Source organism: Sebastes umbrosus, chromosome 8 (genome assembly GCF_015220745.1).
Source record: "Sebastes umbrosus isolate fSebUmb1 chromosome 8, fSebUmb1.pri, whole genome shotgun sequence".
Lineage (NCBI taxonomy): Eukaryota > Metazoa > Chordata > Actinopteri > Perciformes > Sebastidae > Sebastes > Sebastes umbrosus.
Window position 1 is genome coordinate 10982839 of NC_051276.1, and position 20811 is coordinate 11003649.

The 20811-nt window shown below is 39.8% G+C and overlaps 1 protein-coding gene across 1 annotated transcript in view; it reads right to left on the minus strand.

Annotated features, from left to right (window-relative positions):
- Window positions 1–20811, minus strand: part of ipo11 (importin 11) — a 151329-nt gene that overhangs the window by 20046 nt on the left and 110472 nt on the right. Inside the window, exons 28-29 of the mRNA XM_037777373.1 lie at window positions 16353–16448; window positions 11526–11610 (exon numbers count right to left, since the gene is read on the minus strand). Coding sequence (XP_037633301.1) covers window positions 11526–11610; window positions 16353–16448 — 181 coding nt within the window. The remainder of the gene's footprint in view (window positions 1–11525; window positions 11611–16352; window positions 16449–20811) is intronic.

Sequence of the window (20811 nt, forward strand, 5' to 3'; positions counted from 1 at the left end):
ATTTGATGAATTAATCTACCTGTCCTGAGTAAAGACCGATGAGTAAATCATTTTGTTACTTGTCTGACAAGCCCTGAATTTGAGTATATAGGGCAAAGGGTGAGAAAAAATACGAAGCAGTGTGAATAACCAGATTGATTTTTCAGTTCTCCCAGCAGACAATCACAATCACAGAGGTTGGTTTCCACTGTAATGATACCCATTCAGAGTGAATAAGCTTCACACTGGTAATTAAGATGTAGTAACATCAATTTAAGAACCAAAAATCAATTATTCTCATCATTACTTAAATCACACTAATTAACCCCCAATAAATCCAAAGACCTGACAGGTGAAATGCTGAGTACACTTTTGGCTGCATCATCATCATCATCATCTGGTCTGCACAGCTACAACATTAATACAAAGACAGGCAGAGATGTAAGTGGGCAAAATGAGTCTATAGCATGCCCTGAAGTGCATGTTTTGCATTTTTAATATATTCAACATCAAGTTGCGGAGTTGTTCAGATGCCTCCATGGAACAGCTTAATCATTATGGCAACGCTAATGAGAAATGTTTACACTCTGCTAGTCATGGCAGATATATTGACAGAGCTGGAAAGCACAGGTGTATTTAATAACATGAACTAAAAAAGGTGCACTCAGAGAGCAGATCTCTACCAGGTGTATCTGCAACGACCACTGCTGTAATGTTGGATTGAATGAATACAAACCGAAATTGCTGCCACCTAGACCGCAGACGCATTTTTTCACTCGCACTTACGCTCTCATTTTTATCCATGCAGCTGTGTGCACGGGCTCCGTTCACTGTGTAACGCTTCATGTTGACTGTTTCATGCTTTCTCTGAATAGAAACCGTCAGTCCTGCTGTGTGTTTAGTTTGGTTTAGCTGTTAGCTGTATCAGCCCTATTAGCTGTTAACTCTACCTCCTACCGACACGAGAAGACGCACTCTCGTTCTTCAAAGGCAGACCATTAAATTAGCAAAATAAAATAACAAAATTACCCGAATTGAAAACGAATTAAAAAAAAAAAAAAAAAACGGCGATACTGCCCAGCGGCTGCTGTAGTCAGTGCTCTGTTGAGTTTGTCATTTGCTAAGCGTTAGTGAACACATAATCATTCCAGGGACGACAGAACACCGTTAGTCTCGAGCCCGGTTTTAAACAATAACTGCTGTAATGTTTGATTGAAGAGTCCAAACTGAAGCAGTTGTTGATCTGCAGTCAATGATGGTATAAAAACGTCAATAAAATATGTTTTCAAAAAGTGTGAATCACTGCAACCACAAGAGATCCTTGAGCATACAGTCATAAATTAGCACAATAAATATTAGGCTGATACCAAAATGCGAGATTAGCTGCGGACAGACAGACAGACAAAGAGATGCACACACATGCACATGACTGAATACATAATCTCCTGGTGGAGATGATGATGATGGCTGCATTCCACTTAGCGGAGGGCCTGGTATTGTGCATGCCTGGCTTACTGGGATATCTTACTGGGATAGTAAACAGAACGGAGCCATTGTTAATGTTGTTATTCACACCAGTTCTTTTTCTTGCTATGACAAGTCAAAATGTCTGCGGTGAAAAATGTCTATATCACCATGAAGAGAAAACAGTGAAACAGCTGGAAAATACAACACAGCACCTAAATTGCCAAAATTGCATTGTATCGCCTCTTGGGAACCTCTCTGCCTGTTATCCCAAGGACACTCTGCTGAGGACAGCTTGCTCTAGGCAGATTTACAGCTGTGCCATATTTTTCATTTTTATTGGGACCGCATTTATTTTACTCCAAGGGATATTCAGTTTTTGGGAAATGTCCCTCTATCCTTCACCTGATTGGAATTTGCCACATATTGCCAGTAAAGTTGCCACAAACATATTTTCCTTTGTCTTCATGATGCAGTTACTGTATTTTTTTTTTGCCATGACATTGATTGAACAGTGGTTACAATGAACTGCCAGATACGCGTGTATCCAATCTATAAATACTTTTAACCTTAAACTCACTTGTCAAACCTGCTGATTACCTGACCGACAAGGTGTGTCAGAGTATGGGTGAATACTCAAACAGGCAATTATTTCACATTTCATTTGTATATTTAATTTACAGTAAACCAATATGTAGATTTGATTTAACTTTGGCATTTAAATATAGTTTCTTTAAATGACATCCACAATGATTCCATTCAAAAAATAAAACATGAAAAAGTTTGTGAGCACTGTATTTTGTATATTATTCCCATCCCTCTACAGTAGAATTGAATCTAACTCTACTGACATAGCCATTTAAAGGGACTATTTGTAACTTTCAGAAATGCTTGTTAACAGCGACACCTGTGGCCGTTAAGTAACGAAAGTCAGCGTCAGGCTTGTGCTTGTGCTCGCTCTAAATAGACATGAACGAGCATCGCTCAACACAGTGAGGCGACACACGTCAGCTAAAACCACAATATCACTCTATATTTCAGCTGCTTGGCAGTAATGTTAGCTGACCAGACGGAGGTCTCTCCATGAATCACTGCTGATCCTAGTGTTGGCTTTGAGGCTGAAGCAGGAAGAGAAACGTTATCGCCTCCGACCTCAGCCGGAGAGAGGCAGCGGAGATTTATACGCTTAAAAGTTACAAACAGTCCCTTTAAAAAGGTAAACAATGCCAGCGTCACAGCTTTATAACTCAAAGTCCATCCATGTAATATACGAACATGTATTACTGGCTGCACTTAATTATTGTTTAATTCAAAAAGTGATAATCTGCGGCATATTTACAATCCTGCCACACTCTAAGAACCTACAACTCCCAGTGCTCTCATGGAAAAATAGCTGTAAAACTCAGAAGCGACAGAGATGGAAACTAATTCTGATAGCTCTGTATGCCTTAGGCAACACAAAGGAGAATATTTATATCTTGTGGTGCCAAACAACACTGTCAGAGAGGTCTGTTATTCAACAAAACCAAATTATGCTGACACTGATGGTCTGCTTGAGACTAGGAGCAATAATAAAGCAAGACTGGCAAGCCTTCATTACTAAAGCTTTGTGTGGCCCAGAGTTGATAACACACTGAAACTCATTTCCTATAAATATATACCTCTAAGAGACCTCAGGGTCAGTTTGATTGTTCATTAAAATGAAATAATGAAAAACTGTTGAATGACAAAAACAATTTCATGATTAATCGGCACTTTATCGAAGCTTCAAAAAGCATTTTCGGTTCACTGTGAGCAACGACAGCCACCGGGTAATAATATTAGATATAATTTTCTATAATTTCCTTTCTTAAACATCAAAGCATTCACATTTAATGGAATGCCGTTTAAGGGAACTAAATCAGTCTAATTGCTAATCTACACAAAATGATGAAAATTAAGGGACAATTTCATGACTAATTAATAAGCGCTGGAAAATGTTTTCTATTCACTCTGAGCAATAACAGCCATGGGGAAACAATGTAATTCTTTATCTTACCCTTCTCAAATTTCAAAGCACGCACGTTTAATGGGATGCCCTTTCAAAGCCCCATTCCATCAGCAAGAGTTTTACTGGAGGAGGTCCTCTGATTGGACTTTTTACTTAAGCCCCATTTGGATTACCAAGGGAGGATGGGGAATAGTTGCTAAATTAAATGCTCCATACTTAGCAATTCACATTATTATTAAACCATGTTCAAATTCCTGTTAATTTTGTACTAAAATAAAGTAAAATATGTTGTTGTATTTTGCTTTTTTTTTTGACAAAAAGTTAAAATAAAGAAATAAAGAAATATTTCCTATACTACGCTTGAGTTTGACTCCCTACCATTAGGTAACTCCGAGGTAACGTTTATGATATTTACATGTTTTGTTCAGCAAGATAATCTTCACAAATGAACACCACTTTTATAATTGTTGAAGAGTAAATGCAATCACAGTAAAAAGTTAACGTTAGGCTATAAACGAACTACACCACGGTCACATGAGCGCGAGTAAACACAACGAGGCTGTAAAGGCGGATGAGTCGGCGAGATGACGTTTAGTAGTCTCATTTAGCCACTTGTTAGCAACCGCCTTTTTAAAAGTGGCAGTAGGCAGTATATTTTTGGCATTATTGGGCAAAAATTCTATAATAACCTTACAGCATATTGTAATTCAAGTCAATTCAAGACTTCTGCACCTCCTCATGGCTCTTTTTCCATGCTTTTAAAAATCTAGCCCGGGTCATTTCAGGTCATTTCAGAGAGAGAGCGCTCCTATTGGCTGAGCTCCGGATAGTGGGCGGTGCTTGGTATCTCCTCAACTGATCTCAACATGGCTGCCGGGTCACAAACTTTTTCATTTTACAGCTAAACGGTACGCTACAAGATGTTTCTGAAAATATTTGAGGCAAGAAATAGGGATTACAGTGATAGGATATTGATTCATATTTGGTCAGCGCGGCCTAGTTTGACCGTTTGCGAGTGATTGACACTCTCATAGACGGCAGCTGGACAGCAGACTCCAACTCGGCTCTGATTGGTTGTTTTCCTCCGGTCTGTGAAATCCTGCAGATTCCATTCCACACTCATTTCCGGGTTGTAGGATTCATTCCTGTAGCACTCTATTAACCTTGCTAAAACAGCTCTGAAAGGCCTTTATTTAGACAGAAAAAAGGTCTACAGTATCCCCGGCTTTCTTTCTGCATATCATTAAATCAACCCGTGGACTGTCTATAACACATTCATAAATATGGTTAAACAATTACTTGACTCAATTCCTGTTCTGTTTTGTTACACAAACAAACACACACTAATTCCTGCCAACTCTGAGCTTTTTTAATCTGAGCTGCAATCAACTTCTGCTGCTTTCAGAATCAACATACAACAATATATGCATTTTTTGTTGTAAAATTCACAATCAGCATGATCATCTTTAAATCTAAAAAACAACTGTTCCAACTGTGAGCCTAATGTGTATTATACTATCATATGTACCCACTATTGCCAATACCAATGGCAGAAAGACGCTCTTCTGAAAACTAACTCATTAGCCTAATTGTCTGGAACAAAAAAACTCATCAGTCACACATCCTGAGCACATGCAATAAATGACGAAACCAAGCATTCTGTTCAAATAAATCGAAACTACATTAAACAGTAAACAGAGTACACCAAATGAGGCTTTCAAAATGAGTGTTATGACTGGTCTGCACCTGGGAGGCTGCAATATATGTATATGATCCATAAGTAATGTGTCTGATCGGCATGAAGTTTAATGACAAGATGTGACGCTACAGAGTGAGTGGAGAAAGAACTCCATATCTAGTCTTTGGTCATTTTTGTCAAAGGGACAGGGGTCGACGTTCACCAATTAAGAACTTTACACTGAATGGATAATTCTTTGCAGATATATTTACATTAACACAGTCCTTCCTTAACAACTGCTGCCCTTGAGAAAGGCACTTGACCTCTACACGCTGTATCACAAACAGGATTGGTTGTTTCTGTTTAACCTGTACAGATGGAAATTCAATCTAAGCCCTCTTCGCACGGGACATTACGAGAGGACCTCATGTGATTATGAAATTACCCCACCCACGTCTGTGTTTTGTGTGGCACGGTCGCACCAGATAAACGAAATCTGTATTTTACTCAAATTTACTGACATTTAGGGTTGGGCCGATTTCGGTTAGGATTTTATGCCATTTTATGCGTGAGTACACTTTTGGCTGTCGGTGAATAAATGCTACTTAACTCCTCAAAACCCAAGCAAAGTTCCCGTGTCTTGCTTGACAACTACCGATTAAAGGGAAGGGAGTTAGCCCCAAAGTCAGCGACAACGATGGCCCAGGCTCACTTAAGGTGGGCTGGACTTTAAAATGGACCAGCTATTCTCATTTTAGTGACAAGGTGCTCTTCCGAGTTTTGGGTTTAGCAGCTTTCTGAGTCAAGTGCTACACCTAGTGATAAAAATTCAGTATAGCGGTTTAGTCCAGTGTTGCTTAATATCAAACCAGTTTGAAATTTATTTACACCAACCCAACTCTACTGACATTATCCCCCAGGCTCTACGTCCTGACATCCACTGAGCCCTATTTGCATCTGAGGACCTCTAGTAATCTGTAATAAGTATAAAGAATCTAGCGCAAATTACCTAGCATATTTCGCCAAACACAGAGGTCATGTGATAATATTAGTCCCGTTCAAATCAGCATTTTGCAGATTCGGGGTCGTTTTTTTTTTCTGCAAGGTTTTTTGTTTTCTCCACACTTTTTTCTGCCTCTTTCCTGCTTGAGAATTATAGAGGCTGCATTGGCAATTATAAATGAAAGTTTCTACAGCATTTTGGGTGCAAAGTCAGGAGGATCATCGTGCTACACAGCATGGAGACCCATTTACACAGGCACCGGAGCAACAGGTCTTTGTGAATATTATACTGTATAAAGATAAATAGGCCTATAATATTATGTATAATAGTATAATATGAGCAGGTATTAAGCAGAGCCTTGATATCATATCCGGGGGGATAATGATACGAGATTTCTAATTCACATGAGGTCTCCTGGTAATATTAGCCTCATGCGAACAGGCTCTTTCTCCTTGAAACTTCTGTCAACAGTTTTGACTTTTTAATTAGATTTTTTACCAGTTCCCATGGGAAATAATTCACAGCAAGGTCTGTACATTTTCCAACGTAAGCAAAACATTGTATTTGGAATCCCATGCTACTTTTCAGTTTTTAAAAATGGAAATTTTCAGTGCTTTGTGCACCACAATTCCACTTTCCTATATCATGATAGGGTGGCACAAAACATTTTGAAGGCCATTTTCTAAATACTTCAGTAAAAAAAAACAAACAGCAACAACAGCTACAAATACAACAACCCAAAACTATCTGAATTGCTGCAGTAGATACCACTAAAAGTGTGAAGGACACATTTATAACTGCTTGTTTAAAACCTCCCTATTCAATCATTTGAGATCTGCCTTCAAGCTTACACGTTGCATAAACCATGATGCAGCACAATAGCCTGTATTTTGGCCCATGTTTAGTCAGGATCCAATACATGATACCACATCTGGCCTCTATCACTATTGAGTGAACAGGTTTCACAACCCGCCCCTTCATTATAGCCCCGTTTTACCTGCACAATTGTGTGTAATAGGGCACCTTTGTCTTCTATTTTCATGCTGGCGTCTAATCAGTGATTGGCGCCTACTCACAGCACAATAAGCTTGATGTGTGCTGTGCATGTGCATTAGCTTGCGGTATAAAAAACAGAATAGGCTTGAGTGGGTGTGTGCCACCACAGCACAACAGACGGAGCCCTGTCATTAGTACCCAGTGGAGAAAGTCTTTGATGTCGCCTATCCCTCTTCTTGTTTGATGGTGCTGGCCTTATAGATGAAGCACAAGAATCAAATGATGCATTATGTACCGAGGCCAGAGCACAGCATCAGTTAGCCTAGTCGAGTTGCCTGAAACACTCAGATCAAAGTGAGGGGCCCTTACAAATCCCAGACAAGATAGAGTGGAACAATCAACAGCTTCCAAGACACAAAACAAACTCCCGCTTCATGCCCAGAAAATCATGGCAAATCAAATTCAGGGACAAAATCATAAGACAAGCAGCAGTGGTGCTGTAGCCTCTTCTAACACACTGGGACTATAAATCACGGAGCTGCACCCATGAAGACAAACCTCTGACTGGAATGATAGATTGAGAGGAACGCTGAGCGATCCAGGACATCTTAAGATAAACCAAACCCACATATTTAGAGCTTGACGTTTTCATTCATTCTAGGTTTTATCAAATATCAAACTTTTAAAACAAGGTTTATGTGTGATTTACATAAATGTGCAGTGACAGACCAGATCCTGCTATTCACCAATTAATAGCAATTCAATATTTTAATCGATTGACAGCCCTACTTTCAAGTTTATATAATATAGTCTATGAACATTCACAAGTCATGATTTTCATGGACACGGTCAACAGCAGTGCTTACTGACAAATGCACGCAAACAGACAAACACACTGTTTGACAAGTGCTGGAGGGACACACTGACACCACGGGAACTCAATAGGTTTTCAAAGTTCGCTGCCACTTCCTTCTTCTTTCATTCTTTTTTTCCCCCTCTGCACCAGCGACAGCAGTTAAATGACCTTGTCACTTCTGTGCAGGGAACCAAAAGGATACTTTGCCCTTTACATAATGCCTTATAAGACCGTTGATAAACCTTTTATTTGATTCAGAGGTTTCACTTTAATTCCAAATGATCTGGGGAACATTTCAATTTGGACAATGAAGCACTTAGGTATGAGGAGCTTACAGATACTTATTATGTACAATTGCTAATAGAATGAGTCCTAAAACCATTAATTGTACTTCTAGTAACTGTCAAAGCTCCGCTGGACTGCCTGTCTTTCCAGCAAAGACCCACAATTTGTGGGTGAATCGAGGCCGCCGAATTCTATATGCCCCGTCTCAAGGTCCGATTCACAATAGATATTGCGTTAATGATATTACAGCGCCCAACACGCCCTAACGTTTCGCAGCCAAGTGCAATTTGCCCTTTTCCTCCCTTTTCCCTGTATTCACTGTTTTCATCTTTTATGTAAGATTACAGGAGCCCGCAAGGAAGCAGCCAAATCTAATTCAACAAGACAAACCAGCACAATCATACAAATATCACCTGCAGGCAGAGACTGTGATGAGACTGCTTGACAAGGGGAGGCTACACAAGTAGAATGTGAGGAAGTAAGATAAGGACAGATGAGGGTGGGGGGGGGGATGTACCAGAAGGTGAAAAGAAGGAGGCAAAGATGGATGAGGTATTATACTATATGGACATGCGTGTACTAAGGTAGAGAATTTAGTTTTCTTTAATCCATCCCTGCCACCTTCCACCACTAACCAGTTTTCTTGGGGAAACCTTGTTTATATACACTAAACACATATACACACAGAGGGACAGACAGAGATTCCTTGGTTTATAGTTAGATGCACTGCATATAAAGGGAAAAAACACAGTAGGGCTCAGTCAGTTGAATCGTGACTATCCACACACCTGCCTGGAGAAGGAGAAGGAGTGAATCAAGTTCTCCATCCAGGACTTAGGCTCACCTTTATGCACAGCACTGGTCTTGGAACCAAACTATATCTATTTGGTATTGCTTCACTCGCTCAAGCTTCTTCATTCCCAGAGGGGTGACATTTCACGTCCCAAGTGCCAGTTTACATAGCCAGGCTTCCTGCCTTTAACCTGCTGCCGGACTGGCAATGCAGCAGACCTCGACACCTGACCTTACAGATGGTGGACGTACGTGGCGGCGTCTGATGAAAGTTGACTGAACAAAAGTTGCATGCCACTTGAGTGCAAGTACACTATATACACAATATAATCAAGCAAAGTGGATGGGACATTAAATGTTAGCACAACATGAAATGTGTTGATTGATTCCTCACCGACATGTGCATTGTCGTCTTAATTTATTCGTCAAAGTGAGGCATTAATGGACAAACGAGACAGTTTGACGCTACTATTTATCACGAGAAAGTGCTCGAACAAACAACATCCTCTGTCTCTCACAAGCTCTTTCAGACTAGCACAAACATTTTTATACACATCAATGCTTTTACACAGATATGCAAACGCCTGCCAAGGAAAGAAGCCATAAAAAAGCCAAACTGGAGTCAATAAAATGTTCAAAAATGCCACGGGTCATCCTCCTCATTAACTTTCTCCCTCAAACTGAAAGCTGTCTCACGTGGTCACACCCGTCACACTCACACACGCGTGTCCCAAAGGCACATACACCCACACGCTTTAAGAAGCAGAGAGAGGCGCGACTTTAAGTCTCCTTTTCTCTATTCCCTGGAGCAAAAAGTCAGGGTCTGGGCTGAGGTGATAAGTGCACTTGGATACCGCCCAGAAAATACACACATACTCACACACACACACGGAGGGGAAATAGTCACACTAGAAAATAAATACAGCTGTATTTCTTCATTCAAACAGCAATGAAATTAAATGTATATAAATTCAATTTTGCTCAGGTACTCATTTGGAGACACCAACCACAAACAATATGTTTTTACAATGTGAAGTAGCGCAACAAGTTCTGAACTTCCACAGTGTGACAGAGTGAGTAACAGAGGAATACACGTACATACATGCATCACTGTACTGTTTAATTGGTATACATCCCCCACCTAGGGGCCATTTATAGGTACTCAACAACATCCGTGCTTACCTCAAGTGACTCGAAGCACGCTGAAAGCTACTGTGACACATACGTGCAACCAGGGGCTGTACTTAAAAGTGATTATGTGGTGCGCTGCATGAAAAGCTGTAGCAGCCATTGAAGCTGAGAGGTGGCTCTGAATTGGTGACTAACGAGTGTATGAAATGACCACCTTTTGCTGTTTTTACCGGTAAAATATGTACTTTCTGGTCTCGAATCATGGGGTTTATTTTAGTTGAGTGATTTTATTTTGTATCATGACTGCCAGTGGAGCATAAAGCAGTGGTTCCAAACCTATTTTCCTTGAAGCCCCCCCCCTACTTGTATCTGAGAAAAAGCTGAGCACCCCCTCCATATGTTCTGTCGTCATCACCCTTGAAAAATAATTACAAATCCTCGAACAAAATCCTCAATTTGAATAAGGTGGTTCAGTGTATTAAACGAGTCAACTTTCTTTAACGAATATAACAGTTTCGTCAACATAAATGAAGTGATGACGGATTCGCCAAGCGAATGATGTGATCTTTTTTTTGTTAAATATAGTAGTGTTAGAGCCGTAATGGATTTTGTGCTATTGTGGTTGAATAAATGTAATGTAATATTTGTTAGATTGCTGCTAGACCTTCCTGTTAATACAGGTACAGGCCTTCCTTTGTGTGCGCCAAGTGGGAGAGCAAACAGTTTTTGACCGCATTGAAAATGTTGTTTTTGAAAGGCTAAACGCCAACAAATATGGATTTAAGATGAACATTTTGTTAGATAAAAACATGTTGTGAATTTTGGACTCGACTTTTTTCAATCAATTTTGACTTTTGGACTTTACAACGCTCTGGAGTTATTGGAAATGTTTGGATCACACAATTAGGAAACAATCCTACGCAGCCTGGAATTTATTTCTACAATAGTATAATACTAATAATATTAGTGTAGCCTGATCTTTATCTGCAGCTATGCAGAAATACCAGAATGTGGCCTACTAAGTAGCAAAAAATATCTTTTTAAATAGTTCTACATACAGACTTTTGTATAAATTATCCACAAAGTGCAAATCTAATTTAGACAACCTCGGAGCAGACAAATCCTGGCGCACCCCCTGTGATCTTTTGCGCCCTCCTAAGAGGGGCGGGGACCTCAGGTTGGGAACCACTGTATATATAATAATAGTAACATTACATTATAAGCTATTTGTATAAAATATCAAGTGAGAATGGAACAACAGAACACAAGGCTTTAGTGATTGCAACATTAGATCTTATGTGTGTACAATAGTGTGTGTGTGTGTGTGTGTGTGTGTGTGTATTTGACCTACCAGTTTCTTCCTCTTGTCCTGCTCAGTTGGTGGCTCCTCATCGTCACTCAGCTTGGGCTCCTCAAAATGGCTCATCAGCATGCAGCTGCAAACACAATATATTCAACTCAATATTAATAACCACAACATAAACCTGCACAGTAGGAGACAATTTCAGAACAGGCGGCGTGCGCACACGCGCACACACACACACACACACACACACACACACACACACACACACACACACACACACACACACACACACACTCACACGCACACGCACACGCACACGCACACGCACACAGACACACAGACACACAGACACTCACACACATGAAAAAAGGCTGAACCCTCTGGCACTCCAGTACACAGCTCGGACTGCTATTCATATTGGTTCATCAGCATGCAGAGAGAATTACACGCGAAACCTTTGTGCTCAGTCCAAAGTCTGCAAAGTCCTTTATTTCCTCTGTCCTTTTTACTTAATCCTTATTGTTAGTGGAGATGAGGTGATGGGGTCTCCAATGTCACCTTTAGTGACTTTGACATGTGGCATTTGATAACTCGTGATCAGAAATTCTAATTAAAAACTAACTAATGAACTTCAAACTAATAGAAAAACAACTAGAGAGAACTGGTTTTCAAGAAATGAAGCTCAGTGACCGTCTTTCTGTTATGGGGTGAACACGCCTTTACAGAGGCAATAATCAATATTTCTATAATAATGTATCAAATGACAATGCGAAAATAATGTGACAATGTGAAAGGGGTCGTTCATTCTGATGAACCTACAGAGAATTATCACTTGAATCTGCGGCCTCCCTCGGCTTTACAGTATAGAAGCCCTAAACGGACACGATTTTAACTTGTTTTAATGCCGTTATCTCGAGATCACCAGATAATTAACTGGTTATAACGAGAAAACAAAATTATTTTTTGTTTTATTATTACTTAGAATGTCTGGGTCAAATCGGCCGATGGTAAATGCATTCAAACGGCCAAGATCGAACTGACAGTGATGGACTTGGTGAAGTTGGCAGACGGACACACCTGTGACTACATCCATGTTTCAAAATAAGGTGCTAGCAAGGATACATATATATGGAAATAAGATTAATTGGATTATATTCACCAGAAGTATAAAACAAGTTACATGTGTCCCTTATAAATTACAAAGAAAATACCACTAAACTGTGAGGGAAATGTCTTTATTTTTTGATTTTTGGTTTGCTGGGAAACAATTATATGAATAATTCCTGACACTGACTGATACATTTGAGTTAAAGACATCTCCGACTACCGACACAAAGTCCTTCTGCTAACCTCACCAAGTCCATCACTGTCATTCATGGGTGTTTACATCATACATCCCTGCTGTCAGCTCAATCTGGGCCGTTTGGAGGCATTTACCGTCTGCTGATTTGACCCAAACTTTATAAGTAATTAAAGAGAACAACTCTTTGCTATCTTGTGATAACAAGTTAATTATCTCATTATCTCCAGATAACAAAGCTTGTTTTCTCGAGTTAACAGCATTAAATAAGTGTTTGAATCACGTCCATTTAGGGCTTCCGCATTACAGAGCTTTACAGAGAGTTTCAGCTGGCAAATGTACTGTTTTGGCTCACTCTCGCCAATGTTGTGTCATCGTTTTCGGCTGCAGCAGCAGCCAGCTGATTTCAGTGGAAAAACACCAAACAGCAGACAGACACAGTTAGTGTCTAGCCGGTGAACACAGTGGATCATTTAGGCAGCTAAAGAGCCAGATATTTCCCTCAGGAAGAGAGAATGAATATTGGGGCCAGAGAAACAACTCGAAATGAAAGATAATGTTGCTCCAACTGCTGGATGTGTAAATAAGCAACTGTTTGCCAACAAGTTTGTCATGTCAACTTAAAAGGTTATGATATGTCAATGTTGTGTTCACAACTTGTTTCCGCTACCGCCAAGTGGTGCCAAAAAAAGAAAAGTTATTGCAGTTTAAAGTGATGGTTTAATGCTCTGTCGAAAGCTACATATGGCTACATTTTTATTTCTCCTTTTAAAACTTGTGCAGTTTAAAGTTTGTTGAACTGAAACTACAAATCTTACACATTGATCTTGTGTAATTCAGTACAGTACAAAAGACATTCAAACTTTGAATTCCTTTTACAGTAGTTAAGTGACATGTGACGGAATTTCTACAATAACACTGGAGTACGATGCTGAACTGGCTTGCCACTTGGCATGTTATTTTACTGAATTTATCCATGGCAGCAAGGACTTTCATTGTTATTCCTCGCCACACTAGAACAATTCCAAACCACTTACGACAGAAGAATAAAAGCAAAGTCTGTTTATTTGAAACTTGACTTAATTCCTAAATACAGGCAGGACGATTACAATACCTACTGCTCTCTGTCTCAGTTGATTGCATTTACAAACAGTGAATAAAACATGCATCCACAAATATGTTTTTGTCCGTTATGAAGCACAACGGGGAACCAAAACAATTCGGCACATCACTGGCAAATAAAGAAGAAGCATTTACACTAACCTCTTTTTTTCAGTTCATTTCACACTGGCACATTTTAGGAGGGTGCTGAGCATTTTTGACAGCAGAGAAAAGGTGTCTGCATCATGTAGGTCTGGGTAAAGCAAAATTAAATGTGTTCTGAGATAGGGCTGCCTCCTCTCAGTCGATTCGTCAACTAATCGGTCGTTTTGGTCGTAGTCGACTAAGATTTCCTTAGTAGATTAGTTGTTTTTTATGCTTTTTTTCATGCTGAATTACTTATTTCCAAGAAACCTAGGCGCACATCTCTGGTAAACACAAGATTTAAAGTGGTGCTTTTGTGTGATTCTTTGTGGAGAAACAAATTAAATCAACTGATTGATTAGTCGACAAAATCGTATGAGTGTTAGTCAACTAAGTATTTCTTTGGTCGAGGACAGCCCTGGTTCTGAGCTTGTTACACGAAAAATGTCTTATTAACCACCCTGACAAAATTGAATGATTAAAAAATTGCCTCAAATGCGCCCCAGTTGTTCACCTGGTAGAGCCCCATGTATCAAGGCTGAGTTCAGCCCAGGCCCTCTCTCTCATCCCTGCCTTTCCTGTTTCTTCTCCAAGCTGTCACTTTCAATAAAAGCATAAATGCCAAAAGAAAAAATCTTAAAAAAAGAAAATACAGTACGTATGCACCATGGATGCACATACAGTATATACGACACTTCTTTTTAGCCATCTCACTGCTGCGCGCTACTTAGCAGAATGTCAGAGCATGTGCACCAGAGACTTTCAACATCATTTGACCTGTTGGGAAGTTTTGACTCCTCATAGTTAACGTAACGTTATCATCAGCCATCTCACTGTAAATGCACACGTTGGCTGCTCACTGGTTAGCTCGCGTTGACTGTAGCGTTACAGTTGCCTTCAAAGAGTCTAACATTAATACTATTAAGTTTGCCTCATTGACTTGGGTTGAATTCCCTGTTGCGGCTGTCGTGAGGTCAGAGGCCGGCAGTATGTGTTGTGTGTGTGTTAATGTTATCAAGGAGGTTTAATAAGAACTGTGTGCTAAACAAAACGTAATTTTCATTGTAACATTAGCAGGGGATTTTTCTTTCAACTCTCTTCCCAAAATTAATTTTCATCCTCCCTGATCCTATTTTTCTTGGCCGTGGGACGACGGGACGTTCTTACGCTCGAGCCCTTTGAGGAGTTGCAGCATTTATTCACCAACAAACAGCCTAAACTGTACACACACTGCACTGCTATGTTCACAGCTGTAACGCTGTAACTTCATACTCTCTCTCTCTCTCTCTCACTCGGTGTGTGTGTGTGTGGCAAACTCCAACACAGATCAGAGGACAGAAACAGCGTAAATGATACCAACACGCAGTAGAGACCTCAGTGTAACCAAGCTTACTGTATAGTTTTTTATATGACTAATTAGGTAAAAAACGTTTACATTCCAGTGTGGTGGATAGTCTTCTGAGATTTACTCGCAAAAACGGAAAATCTACTCGCATTTGGCGCTTGGCGGGTGTTCATTTTGGACCAAATTGATCAAATTCTGATAGTCAAATTAGTCATTTCGTGGGAGTATCCACTGTTTTACAGCCACAACAATTGATTGAGCAGGAGAACCACAGCTGCTATGCCCTCTAGTTTTTATATAGTGTAAAGGGAGGGGTTATGCTAAGGATGGCTCCAGTGCGTCATCAAGCCATGATTTCAGGCCCGCCCCAAAAAAAATCCTAAATACGAAAATGGTGAAAAACAGTTTAAACGGTCTAACTCCACAATTCAGTACTATATAGTTCACAGTCTTTTCAGCAGTTATTTTGTTATATATATAATGTGTTTCAAAACAAATCTCAGATTGTGCTTTACCCAGACTTTAACATCTACTAAGAAATGAGCACCATGCTACTGGGACGGAGAGCCTGAGGGGAGAGTGTGTCCTTCCACAGTGAGCATGTGTTTTTTTGGGCCATTTCACACTCCATTATTTTTCTAGAGAAATTGTGTCCAGTCCAACACTGCCACTCAGCCTTCTGCAGCACCACTGTCATGCTCCATGAGTAAGGGAGTGCTTTCATATCATTAATTTAAAATCTTTCTTCAGGTTTGTTTTCGATACATCTAACAACTCAACAGCACATCGGAAGTTGCACTGCTTTCAAAACACATATTTCAACTGTCTTCATTCATCACGCACGAGCTTTGTCAATGTTACAAACTTCATTCACTCGTGAGAAGATTATAAATGTCTGGAGGGTTTAACAGTATGACTTAGAAGTTTTTTGTTTTTCTTTGTTTTCTTCTTGTTCAAATTAGTAAGAAACATGCACACTTACTCTTTGAAGGTGCCTGATTCAGTATCTTCTGTCATTACATCATGCAGGGCCTCAACGGAGATGTTGATGATGCCGCAGAACTTGTCCTGGATCACGCTGATAACAAACAGACAACACAGGCTCATTACTCATGAGATCATTAATTCAACAGCTGTGTGTTTGTTTTTTGTAGGAGGGGGGAGGGAGAAACAGAGAGAGAGATGGGTATCTGTCCAAATAAGCACATGGTCATCGAGAGCAACATGACAACAGTCGAGGTTAAATCCTGGCGACACTGAAAGTGATAAAGCGTCTGTCAAAAAAAAACATATGGCAATCCAGAGAAGGTAATCTATGCCATCCATCAACTCACGTCATGCAACACATGTCCAGATTATTCTGTTTGTATGCCTCTCACTCTCACCATTTCACCGTTAGTAGAAACATTTTCAAAAAGAGAGAAAGGCAGAGGGTTGAAAAGGCCCAAACCATCACATGAGTAATGGCTGAAAGGTTGAAAATATTTCTCTACATTTATTATCCCACAAAAACATGTTCCCATTGCGCTGATCAATCACAGATGATAAGGGTGATTTTCCAGCTATAAATGCAGTTTTATTTTATTGTCTCACACATTCAGGTGTGAAAAATCAAAGGGGCTTAATGTCTTTACACACAGCCTTGCAGGCTGAGTCTCTCATTGTTATCGTAGCCAATAGGTTGACTCGTCCAGATAAGAAGCATTGCCGAGCCTTGGCTTGCTGAACTGGAGATCTTTGAAATATGCTGGCTCGCAACACTCGGCCACCACCCAAGGCTTGGAGACAAGCAGCAGTCATTGATGAATTATTTGAGTCATTCTTCGAACGCACTGGTAAAAGGAAGCGGGGTTTCCCCGTGTCAATAGAAATAAAAAGCTAGGAGAGAAAAGAGTACAAAGACACAAAGAGCGAGTGTGTGTGTGGGTACTATGGGCACTGATGCATCAAAGGTTCTGTCAGTTCAAGTACTTGGCGAGTCAGACTCCAGGCAATGCTGCAGAAAGTTCACTGAGCATGAAGTCTGGCAAAAAATTGAAAAATCAGTGCATGACAGATACATACCCAGCCAGAAAACAAAGAGCCGTCTCTTATTTCTTATGAATGGGAATCACTACTGAAGTATATATTAATACTGTAAATATTGACGTCAAGAGTGAAATCTAGGGCTGTTGCAGTGAAGGAATATCCCCAGCGGTAATAATGATTGGCTCAACAGCGCAATATGTGGTATTATTGTCTTTTTTTTCTGTGCAAAAAAATACCAATCTTAAGGGATTCAGCAATAAACAACAAAAGATAGAAATTCAGTTTGTTCGCATGTGAGTAAATCCTGTTCCCAAACAAATAAAGGATCTCTGTCCACTTTGTTCAGTTCAGTAATTACATGGCTTTGTTGAATACTCAATTCTGATTGGTCAATCACGGCATTTTACATCCTGTTATTTCTTTATAGCAGACCGTTGCTATGTATAACAGACTGTTGCTATGGACGCAGTTCTGATCTTGGACTCTGGCTGACCGTTTTTATGTCAAATTATTGATTTCTTAAGTAAGTAGCCGTGTAATAAGCAGAATAATGTACAGCGAGCCGGTCATTGTTGTAAAATAAACCCTTCAGGACCGCTTCGCGTCGGGGTCCACCCCTCCGCTTTGCGTGGCATGTGCCACATCGCCCTGTTGGGGGTTTATTTCACAACAATGACCGGCTCGCTGTACATTATCCCTTACTTATTTCCCCATGAGTAAATCCTCTACCGAAAAAAAATTAATAAAGGATCTATATAATCTAATAAATAAATAAACCCAACATCTATGACACTGCCGGAGTTACCTCCGGTACCGGGCAGTTGATAGTCTTCATGCACACGCTTTTTTAATAACGTACTTTATAATCTTTGGGTATCAAGTATTTTTAAGTTAAAAGGCTCAAGTCCAAGTGAAGTCAAGAGTCACTGGTGTTAAACTCCAAGTCGACTTGTAAGTCTTTTTGCATTTTGTCAAGTCAAGTCTAAAGTCATACAATTTGTGACTCAAATCCTCTCCTCTGCAGTCTAGTCAGCCTACGACTATGTACTATAATCCTATTTTCTACACTGGCATGTGATCAAATATGTACTTCTCCAATCAACTTCAAATTTACATATCTGCACTCACACATATTATTATCTATGAGTATACCGTCACGGTATATACGAAGTAGACGCCAGGAATGTTTTTGATTGACTTAAAAGAGCATGGAAATTGGCCCAGGTGAATTTTAAATAGATGTTCCTTTCAGTCAGTAACACTTCGCTACTAATATCCTGGGAGTGTAAAATACATCACTGAACACCTCTGGCCCCAATTTCCTAATAATAGGCTCAAATTGGCAGCCATAGCAACAACTGGATGCAGGCATCGTATCAAAGATCCCTTATCACACATTTAAACATGTCTGTCAATTTGAATTCCATTCAGCCCAACACTTCTCCAGTGATTATTTTCTAATGGCTGACTAGTGCTAGCTGCTTCGTGCCTGCCATTCAAATCAATGTAAGTGGAAACATGATGTGAAAGCTGACGGGGCTGCGTGCAAAGACAAAACTGGTCGCAGCAACAAAGTCCTCATCAGAATCAACTGTCTCTGTGTCATTCTCACAGCATAAACTAAAGGAGGCTACAGGGAAGTAGAGGACAGTGACCTGTGAAGGCTGCACGCAAAATGACATTTTCAGTGTTGAAAAACAGTTTATTCAGCAATTACATTTCACATTAGATTAATATTGTTTTCCGTGTTCAGTGGTAATTACAGATTAAATGGTAAAATCCTTCCTCCTTAGAGAAGCAGTGTCTCATGCTATGATACTTATTAAATACTCTCCTTCCTCCTTGTTATTTCTTTCTTTAAAATATTGGACATTCCAGTTGAGCTTGTTACAAATGGATTTCAAATAAGCGTCACTGATTACATTCGGTGCCTTTGAGCATCATTAAGTTTGAATCATTAGTGTAGACCCTAAATAGCACAGGGGCTTTGCTGGTGTAAGTGGCGAATGCATAACTGATGACAGGACTAAAGATTGTTGTCTTGCATTAGCAAATTGAAAGCATGATGTATGCATATCGAAGCTATTTATTATACTGAGAAATAATCTAATGACGGTACTGAGAAATTACCTTTATGGACAAACAGTTAATAATCATAAAACTATAGATTTCTAAAAAACACATGTGTGAATAAAAACAACAATTAAAGGCAAATAATTGCATAATCTCACAATGGAGAAGAGCTTGATTTACTAGTAATAATTTACATGCAATTGCTTGCAAAAAACAGAAATATATACAAGCTACAGCCAGGCTTTATGGGTTGCGTGATAAGTCAACAAAGCAGATCAAATGTCTGAACCAAATATAACATAACAACTAATCAAAACTTTGATGAGAGCACAGCAGATGCAGGCAATAAAGATGTGCATTATGAATTCTTAAGGTCCTTGCTCTTGTTGCTTTGCGTCGTAAAGCAACCTGTCAGTGATGATGAACTGGTACGGCAAAAAAAAAAAAGGATGAACAAGAGGTTCTGATGACTGAAGCAGTCTGCGGTGAAAACGGCCTCATGGCTGTGCATGTTAAATACGAATTAAACAGTCTAGTGCCCTTACATTGCACAAAAGTTTCAGAAAGTATGAAGAACATCTCATCAAAGGACAAACAGGTTTCATTCTTTGAATGCATTAATGCGGTATCACCACGTAGGAAAAGAGTAGTTGACAGATTCAATACAAATCTGTGAAAAGTGTAAAAAGTAAAAAAACAACAATGATGCAATCATTTCAAAACACAAAAGATGCTATTTTCAATGACAGCACCTACTGTACACCGTGTTACATGATGTGCAGTAATAGCAACAACAATTCTAAGAAATTATCCAAATTATCCATAATGGAAAAGCAGAGAAAGTTGATTTTCTCCTGTGTGATAGTCTTGACTGGTCCACCAAAGTGAAGCACCCTCTCCAACAATGAGTAATAAGAAGTGCCTAACTGGATATTTCCCTATAGATTACCTGCCTGCAGCTGTTTCACAGCCCTCTAGTGGTGCCTTTTCACTTTATGCCTTGAAGCAAATCCCCAGTGGTGCATTCTACTGTACAGCTGCATACTGGTGCACATTTTCTCTTTTAGACATCAAAACTAAAGAGGTAAAGATGGGATATTTAACGTTGCAAGCAGTGTCGAAGTGGGTCAGAACTCACCGGTACGCAGTACTGGCATCTCTACATTTTACTCTTTGGCGTACCGTGACTTTTTCCTTGCTCACCGGTACTTCTAACAAGCTGCTGGTACTCTTTTTGTCCACTCCAGATCAGGTTCTCTAGGCGATTCATGCCATTATACGGTGCAGCGCTGCGCCTCAGCCATATGGACATAAAAACAATGTGGAGAGCATCTGGACAA